The sequence below is a fragment of the Dermacentor silvarum genome, chromosome 7 (genome assembly GCF_013339745.2).
Source record: "Dermacentor silvarum isolate Dsil-2018 chromosome 7, BIME_Dsil_1.4, whole genome shotgun sequence".
Lineage (NCBI taxonomy): Eukaryota > Metazoa > Arthropoda > Arachnida > Ixodida > Ixodidae > Dermacentor > Dermacentor silvarum.
In genome coordinates this window covers 75,061,632-75,071,145 of record NC_051160.1, presented here as the reverse complement: position 1 = coordinate 75,071,145, position 9,514 = coordinate 75,061,632, and the positions used below count along the sequence as shown (strand labels likewise).

The 9,514-nt window shown below is 52.9% G+C and overlaps 1 protein-coding gene across 1 annotated transcript; it reads right to left on the bottom strand.

Moving 5' to 3' along the window:
• Positions 1-229: 229 nt before the first annotated feature.
• LOC119458983 (uncharacterized) lies at positions 230-2,140 on the bottom strand. The gene has a single exon (XM_037720834.1). The coding sequence runs from the start codon at positions 2,138-2,140 to the stop codon at positions 230-232; it is 1,911 nt and encodes a 636-aa protein (XP_037576762.1).
• Positions 2,141-9,514: the final 7,374 nt, after the last annotated feature.

Below are 9,514 nucleotides of genomic sequence, written 5' to 3'. Positions count from 1 at the left end.
AGTCATCGCAGCGTTTCCGGGGGTGTCGGTCCCTTGCAGCGTTTGTTTAACCCCTTTCGGTGATTGTCGCACGTGGTCCGTCCGAAACATCCCCGTCGGCGCTCTATGCAGGTGGTGCGTCTTACATGCGCCTTCCCGCGGTCATCATCATCATCATAAAAACTTTATTATATAGACTGGGGAGTTTGGAGCACGCAGGCTCCAGGGCCCCCGCACGACCCCACGGCACTCAAGCGTTTATGTTAGTCCGGTCCATAACGCTGGCAGCCCGGTCAGTGGCAATGGTCTGCACGACCGGGTCTCCGGAGCGGAGCAGGGTCTCCCAGTCCTCCCAAGTCTTCAGGTGCTCTAGGCCCCGCGGGGGAGGATCCGCCGGGCAATGAGAAAGGAGATGGAGAGCAGAAGCGCGAGGTTCCGGACAGAGAGTACAGGCTGAAGTGAGGAAAAGTGGGTGATAGTGAGAAAGAATGAGAGGAGAGGGGAGAGTGTGTGTCTGTAATTGGCGCCAAAGGGTTGCTTGTCGATTGCTAAGGGATTCGTGCGGTGGAGGGTACAGCTGGCGCGCCGCCTTGGAGGCATGCGTCAGCTCGTTGAAAGTGTGCGCGCGCTCCTTCGTGAATCCCGGATCGGAGGCCGCAAGAGCCCGGTTTAAAGAACCTCGGGCTAAGAGGTCTGCGGCCTCGTTTCCAGGATTCCCGCAGTGCGCGGGCACCCAAATCAGCTCCACATGACGGGGCGGGGGCGCGGCGGGCGAGTCCAGTATGCAAAAAGCAGGAACGTGGACTCGGCCTCGTGCGAAATTTAGGATTGCAGTTTTGGAATCTGATAAAACATACCGGGCTTCTGTGTTGACGATGGCCAGGGCAATGGACAGCTTCCTCTGCAGTTTCGGGAGAGGTGTCTGGGGGAGTGTGTGTGTTCCGATGGGGGAGAGAGTGTTATCCACCACCGCAGCGACCGCTTCATCGCCCGTGCAGGCTGCGTCCACCCATACGGCGTCCGGCTCCGAGCCGTAATATCGGTGGAGGGCTGCAGCGCGAGCTCTGCGGCGCTTATGGTGGTGGTCGGGGTGCATGTTACGGGGAAGTGGCTTAATGAGAAGTTCGCGGTGTAAGGGTCTTGATATGGGGCGTAATGTCGGATCGTTGGCCGGTATCCGGATTCCAAGGGAATGCAGGATGCACCGGCCAGTGTCGGTTTGTGTGAGGCAAAGGTATTGTGCTTGGCGGTGTGCGTCTACAAGTTCCCCGCTTGTGTTGTGGAGGCCAAGTTGTAAGAGTCGGTCGGTAGGTGTATTTATGGGAAGGTGGAGGGCGACTTTGTATGCTCTACGAATGAGAGCATCCATGGCGTCAGTTTCACGACGAGAGAGCTGGAGGTAGGGGGTGGAGTAGAGCACACGGCTGAGCACAAAGGCGTGAACAAGGCGGCATAGGTCACGCTCCCTCATGCCCCTGTGGTGGCACGAGACCCGGCGGATGAGGTGCGAGATCGCCCCCACCACTTGCTTGAGTCTGCGGAGTGTAGTAGTGTTCTTCCCGTCACTCTGGATAAGCATACCCAATATCCGGAGAGTTTTCACCTCTGGTACCGGTCTGCCTTCCAGTTCGATGACGATGGGGGAGCAGGGTGAGTTGCGGTTCTTGGGACGGATGCAGAGCATCTCGGACTTCTCTGGGGAACAAGAAAGTCCTACGCTGACTGCATAGTTTTGGGTCAGATTGGCGGCTGCTTGGATAGTGTCCTGTATGGTGCCATCACTGCCATGGGTAGTCCATAGCGTGATGTCGTCAGCGTATAGAGTATGTTTCAGGTGAGGAACGGTTGCCAATTGTCGTGCTAGGGGGATCAGAGTGATATTAAATAAGAAAGGTGAGAGGACGGACCCTTGCGGGGTGCCGATGCTTTTTAGAGAGTATGTGGGGTAGGTGAGCGGGCCGAAGCGAAGCTCAGCCGTGCGTGCTGTGAGAAAGGCCTGAATGTAGGTGTACGTACGTGCACCCACATTCAGTGGGGAGAGTGCAGTCATGATCGCGTGATGTTCAACGCGATCAAAGGCTTTGGATAAATCCAAAGCCAAGACTGCCTTGGTGTGGCCTGGAATGAGCGGGTCGAAGATGTCATGGGTGATTTGCAACATGGCGTCTTGTGCGGACAAATGGGGACGGAATCCCACCATGCTGTGAGGGTATAAGTCATGGTCTGCCATGTGCTGTGTGAGTCTCGCTGATACCACGTGCTCGAAAAGCTTTCCGAGACACGAGGTTAGCGAGATTGGGCGAAGGTTTTGGAGTGTAAGTGGTTTGTTGGGCTTTGGGATGAAGATTACCTTCGCGTGGCGCCAGGACTGGGGGAGGGTGCCCTCCTTCCAGCACTGATTGAAATACTCCGTGATACGAGCGATCGATCGATCGTCCAGATTACGGAGCGCTGTGTTGGAGACCTGGTCGGCGCCGGGTGCAGATTTGGTGCGGAGAGTCAGGAGGGCTGCTCTGACCTCCGCCTCTGTTATGGCGGTATCGAGTTCGGGGTTCGCCTGTCCTGTATATGAGGGGAGAGGAGTTGGTATGCCGGGTGAGGTGTATGTGTCGCGGAGTGTATCCAAGAGAGCATCGGGGTTGTCTATGTGTGCGTGTATGAGCCGGGTGACATGGTGCTGGGTGGTGTTTTTTGTTTTCGACGGATCGATGAGGTGTCGGAGGAGCTGCCACGCCCGTTTTGCGGACAGTCTCCCGGCGATGCCGTCGCATACTTGTCCACAATTGGAGCGGCAGAGCTCCTCCGAATGTAATTGAATTTGAGATTGTAGAGTGGCTAAGCGTTTTCTGAGTGTTCTGTTATGTTTACCGCGTTTCCACCTCTCTAGGAGACTGTGGTAGGCCTCCCAGAGGTGGGCGAGTCGGGAGTCTAGGGTGGGGACGTCTGTGGTGGTTTCAATCTGCTGCGTATGGTGTTGGATGTCAGTCTGAAGAGAGTCTACCCAGTCGTTGATGTCGGTGATGGGGTTGTCAGGACTGGCAGTTCGCGTGGTGCGGAGAGCGTCCCAGTTAATTAGTTTGTGTGTCATGTAGGTGTGCCGGGGTGGCTTGAATGGGACCGTGACTTGTATCATGTAATGATCACTGCCCAGTGTGTGTTGTGTTCTCGTCCAAGTCACATCACGGAGGGAGCAGCTGAGCACCAGATCCGGACTAGTGTCCATGCTGACACTGTTGCCGATTCGCGTAGGAGTCTGATAATTGTTGTGGACGGAAAGTTGGAGGTTCTGCAGGAGCAGCCAGAGCCTGCGACCTCTGTGTGTGGTTGTTTTGTATCCCCAGTCAGTGTGTTGACTGTTGAAATCCCCACCGATTAGTAGGGGGTGCTTCCCTACCAGGCGGTGCAGCTCTCGGAGGAGGGACTCCAACGTGGCCATCGGTTTGGATGGGGGGTGGTAGATATTGGCAATAAAGATGGATGGGAGTGTATGTGTGTGATGGATAATTTCGGTGATCACGCAGGGCGTCTCTGACGTGATGTAATGCGTCTTATGTGTTAGAGTACGGTGCACAAGTGTGGATGCCCTGGGTGTGTTTGTGGTGTCAGAGTGTGTGGAGTTGTAACCGGGGAGTGCGGCCTGAGTGGCAGTATCTTGGAGAAGAAGGACTTGGGGCGTTGGGGAAAGTGTAGGAAGTAGAAGCTGCAAGGGCGCGCGCTTACCCCGGAAGCCGCGGCAGTTCCAGGTTAGGATGTGTAGATAATTACTGTTGCCCCGTCCCGCCATATTGGAGCGTAGGCGGATGGATGAGAGGGGCGAGTCTGGTATCTATTGGGATATGGGGTTCTATGGCGGTAGGCTGTGCTGTGGGGAGAAGAGGGGTAGAGAGCGGGGGGAGTTGTGTGAGGCGTGCTTCGAGAAGGCCAACCATCTTCTGGAGTATGGATTCCATGCAGCGTTCAGTGTGCGTTTCCAATTTCGTAGTGAGGTCAGAGAGAAGGGCGTTGAAATTACTTTCGATCCCGCGGTCGTCGCTCGCGATTGACGCGTTAGTCGCGGCGGAAGGACATGCCCAGACATTGCTGTTATAACAGCATTGTCGGCCGTGACACGCCGTCGCACACGTTTCCCAGAGACAAGAAGGTGCGTAAACTTTGGATACCTGCCTGTCAGCCATCACGCCCAGCCGGGAGACCTCAAAAAAATGACTTCATTTGCGTGGACCACTTCGTCGAGGATGATTATGTGACCAGCCCGGCTGTGATGAAAAGCTTCGGCATGCCGCTCAAAAGGCAATGCTTAAAGCCTGACGCTGTGCCATCGGTCTTCCCAAGAAAACGCAAGGCAGAAATGATCAGCGGCGCGTTGGAAAAGAGGAGGCGAAAAGATGTCGGTACTGTTTTCGTTCACTTGCAGCCTTCCTGAGCAGTGTGAGGGCGAGGCTGGGGCGAGATGCCCGAGGGATCTCGCCCTAAAATGTTGGCAAAGCATAGTAAAACGATACAAGTATAGCGAGTGCGACTAACGAGATGAGACACACACAGAGCTCTGCTTTTCCACAGGCTAAAAGCAAAAAAACTGGGCAGAACACCAGACAGGTGCTGCCATCTGTCGGTCGGCTGGCGAAGTGGACGTGAGAGTCACGGAAGTACTGATACCTCACAGCCGTCGCTCACGCCAATGGCATAAACTACTATTCAGTCATCCACGCAGTGCTGAAGTACCCCCCAGCTGCCTCGCCTCCGTGCACTCTTGAAAAAGCAAGTTTACAAAGGACATCACAAATAATTCTTGCACAAGGGTCTGGTGCAGAGCGAAATCTTCGCGCTACGGTTCGTGAAAACCTGACCGGCACTTCCATGGCTGCCTGCTCTTCTTGGTCGCTTGACGCGGAAGGCTCGTAACTGTAAGCGGTAATATTTCTTGCAAAGTTGGAATGATCCTCGTCTTCAGACGTGTACTCACCGCTGATAGAGGCACCAGAACTCGAATCTATGCTCGCGATGGCGGCGTCGGCGCGCTTCGAATGAACGTGGCCTGCCGGCTGGCTATCCAACGAGGGTGTCGTGACGTCACGCCTTCTAACTCCCGCGGCTCGGGCGGCGAGGTGCGCGCTCACACAAACGCCAAAAATAAAGCTATCGGCTCAAAAATGAGCTAGGTGACTACTTCTTTTCGGTGTAATCACAGACTGAGGATTCGTTTTCAGCATTTTCCTAAAATTTTCACTTCTCGTGTCCGTATCCCTTTAAGGAATAGTCGGGTCTTCGGCATCTACCAGGTCCATGCAGTCGCCACAGGGTGCGGCGAGGCGGCACTCTTGGTTCGGAAAAGCCCTCCTCAACTTTCTAAATCACCCTTTTGAAGACGCTACTGCTCTTTGTGCCCCGGTGGCCAAAGGTACAAAGCGTTCAAGACCGCCTCGTCCATGCATTTAATGCATTCATGGTGGCAGCAAGGCCGTTGTATTTGACGAGCAACCCCCTTCGGTGGCTCCTCCTGAGTGCAAGGTATGAGCTGTAGATATGGTGAATTGATGGATTGGGATAGATGTCCGCGTTACTGTGCCTCGGCTTCGTCAGGGTTAGATTGGCGACAGTGTATCACGAGGTGTCGAATGGCGACCTTTCCACACGAAGCGTTTACAGTCAAGATTTATCTCTTTATTTATTGCGTCGTTGAATATAGATCTGTTAATAGAACTCATTCTACAAAGAGAAGTGCTATTGTGTCTTTCTTCGCATCGATGACTAAGCCCCAACCAAGACCCGCTACCTGCCGCGAGCGGTATACTAGTGCTCACCTGCGCCAAGAGAAAGGCAGAAGAAGGTCCGCGGAAGGGAATGATATTTGCTGGAATAGCTCTTTATAACATTATACAGCGCCACTACGTGGGCACAGCGAACCTTTAACACGTGACCGCGTCGTCATTAAGTGCCTTCTGGCTTTCCCTTTCCGACACAGCGGTCGTCCTGCTGAGCTAATGCCGAAAAAATGACACCATCTTCCCGTAGGGCTCCTGGGCATGGTCTCAAATCGAAATGCAGGTCTCAAGGAGGACAATCTCATCAGATCATATCAGGCATTCTTCATCAGTCATGTCACGTACATTGCATCATACCTGAACTGGGGGAAAGGAGAGAAGGCTAAGCTGAACGCACTTATACGCTCCGGACTCAAAAGGGCTCTGGGGCTCCCGCACGGAACGAGTACCGAACTCGTCAACAAGTTAGGACTTCACAACACTATAGATGAGCTCATTGAGGCGCATTCGATGTCACAAATTGCAAGACTATCCAACACTAAGTCAGGGCACAAAATTCTAGATGAAGTCGGAATTCTGCCTCGAGGAGGAGACGTCTCTAAATTCAAACTACCCAAGGAGGTGGAGACACAATTATTTGTCGACCCCATACCTAGAAATATTCATCCTGTCCACAACAAGGGCAGAAGGGAGGCCAGGGCCAAATGCATTCTGGGTAAATTGCACCAACAACAAAGCTCAGCTCTTTTTGTCGATGCAACTAGTTACGGGTCGGCCAACCGCTACGCTATTGCCGTGGTCGATGAGAATGGTAAATTAATAAGCGCGGCGTCACTAAGAACGAGCTCAATTCATGCCGCCGAAGAAGCAAGCATAGCGCTTGCAATTACAATGAGGAGAAGCTCCACGATTTTCTCCGATTCCCGTACAGCTATTAGGAACTACTCCGCCGGCTTCGTCTCAATGGAAGCACACAAGTTACTTATACACAGTATTAATACTCATAATTACCAGCAACCGGATAGCTCACACTTAGTCTGGTTTCCGGCTCATCAGGGCCACTCGGTCAGCCCCAATGGCTGCAATCCTAACGAGCAAGCTCACTCTGCTGTGCGAGATCTCACATGCCGCGCATCAGATCGGGAACTGCTCCAGGATGACTGCGGCTCCTACAAAGACCCACTTAGCACTTTTCACGAAATCACCTCACACTATAGGGACGGCAGGAGGTTTTTTCCTCCCCCCCCCCCCCCATCAGAAGCTGAACAGAGCTCAGGCAGTCACATTAAGAATGATTCAAACTAAATCTTATCCTACACCTTTTGTGCTTAACAAAATTGACCAGGAGTTTCCCGAAGAATGTAAAAGTTGTGGACACCCTCCGTGTCTATTTGATCATATGTTCTGGCTGTGCCCCAACCAAAGGGCTTCGGACTTCAACAGTGAGGAGGACTGGAGTCGACGCATGTCCAGCGAAGTCCTCCAAGATCAACTCCTGGCCGTCCGGAGAGCTCACGACATCGGGAAAGCCTTTGGCCTACCGGTGCCTACGTGGGCGGAGCCACCGACTTAGCCTGGGGGCTTTTGCCCTCGGGCCCTAGTTTCTCTGGACCTAAATAAAGTTCTTGCCATGCCATGGCATCTTCCCGTAGGGGAACCCTGAGTAGTATGCGAAGCAGCCATGGGGTCGACTCAAGCTAGTTTTGTCAGCTGTATAAACTTCGACATGCAGCCGCACCAGCAACGCGCAGAACTGTTGTCGACGCCGTCGGCGTTTTGCCCGCGTTCGCACCGAACACACGCGGCGTTGGTGACTGTTGCCGGTGCCTCTGGGGCGCCTACTGTCGCGCTTCTAACCTAAGCTGCTTCGAATTATCGCACGCGGAGCCGCAGGTGTTGCCATTCGTTGCGCAATTCGGAGAGGAGAGGAGCGTCGGAGAGGAGAAGAAGGAATGCCGAGAGGAGAGGCGATGAGACAAGGAGATGAGAGGAGGGGGAGGAGGGAGGAGAGGAGGGGGACGAGAATGCGCATGCGCAGTAGGGGTGTGGACGCTGCACGGCGGATGGAGGGAGGGATGGAGGGAGTGACATAGCCCCGACCATAAGCTGCTTCGCATCTAAAACGCTGCTTTCACTTTGTGAACTAGCTATTATTGTGCAGTGACGGCCAAAAACGCTTTCAATGGAATGCGAATAAGATGCTGTAGTGCTGGTATAACCTACGCTCGGCCTCATTTTTCCTAGTCGGCGCATTCACGATAAAGTGATACCCGACTGCGCGTACTTCCTTTAAATGCATTAACATTCTTAGGCCACTCCACGCACTTTCCGAGGGTATCTATCTATCTATCTATCTATCTATCTATCTATCTATCTATCTATCTATATGTTTGTATCTAACCGTTTCCTGGCCTACCTGATTCACTGGGCGGTAGGTCGTTGAAGGATGGCGCATATGGCTGGTGTGCTAAAGTAATAAGGCTCAAAATCGACACACAGAACTACTCTGATTATTGGGCAATCCGTACATACGTACCGCTCTTCAACGAACCTCTAATACGTCGATATCAACCACTGCAAACGCAGGACTGGGTAGGTAGCGCTGTTCAAATTCTATGACGTCGATTTGGAGTACAGGGCATGTGCCACTCGCTCTGTGCTGGTCTCCGACGAACATCTTTGTTGCCAAGTTGGGTCACCGGTTATATGCCAGTAGGTGTGTGTTGTGCTTCAATAAACGTATTTGAATACCAACTCTACCAACTCGGGTAACTAGCTATGTGCCACTTGGAATATGCCATGCTGCAATGACGAAAAATATCCCCTTAATTTCTCTAATGCTGAACGAAACTTGACCCACATCACAAGGGTTCCTCAAGGACAGCAACCCGATGCATTAGCGGGCTAGGTACGAATGCACTCTTGATGTGCCGATTTTCAATGAGCGTCTTTCACGGCAACGCTTTTGCGAGCTGCGCCATGAATGCACTGGGTGTGCGCCCCTAATGGCTGAACCTCTCGCTGAGCTGGGTCACTGAGTATGTGCCACTGAGTGTGCGGCAAACCAATTCTCAGCGTTCGATGGCACTGGCACGCTTCTCGTTTCGGAGGCCACGCGCAGACTTCTCGGCAGTGCCATCAGATGGTGCAGCTTCTCAAGAAAGAAGCGTGAGTGAGGAACCCGCTTGCCGGACTGCTTGTTTCTCAGCGTTCGCCACGCTAAGGAGCACCAAGCATTTCCGAGGCCACATGCAGGCTTCGTGGCAGCAGCGCTAGATGGCACCGAGTTTTCGTAGGAAAGCACAAAAGACGAGGGGCGCTGCATTACACGCCTCATCCCTAACATGGTTCCTACTGTGGCAGTACGTTGTGTAGCTAAATTGATTCAATGATAACAACGAATTACCGCTGACAGCCGTCGAAAGATAGGCTCTATCACATTTGTTTTTCATGGTTTTTGCAACATTGGACAGCTTTGAACACCTGTTGTTACATGCGAGAAATATTTGCGCAATATTGTTTTATTTGTTATTCAAGATGTTTCTGCGACTTTGACTGATTCTCGCAGGCATCACTTTTTCTGAACATGCAAGACCCATATAGTTCCCGGAGAGAGAAATAGAGAAGGGAATACAAGGAAGGGAGGGATGTTAACCAGTCAAAAGTCCCGTTGACTACCTTACGCTGGGGGAAAGAAGAAGGGGGAGAGAAAGAAGGGGAGAGTGAGGGAGAGACGTGCATGGACCGTACTGCAGTGTGAAAGACGCTCGTAC

Excerpts from the sequence above, each read along its gene's own strand:
- LOC119458983 (XM_037720834.1), bottom strand. The coding sequence starts at position 2,140 with ATGTTGCAAATCACCCATGACATCTTCGACCCGCTCATTCCAGGCCAC.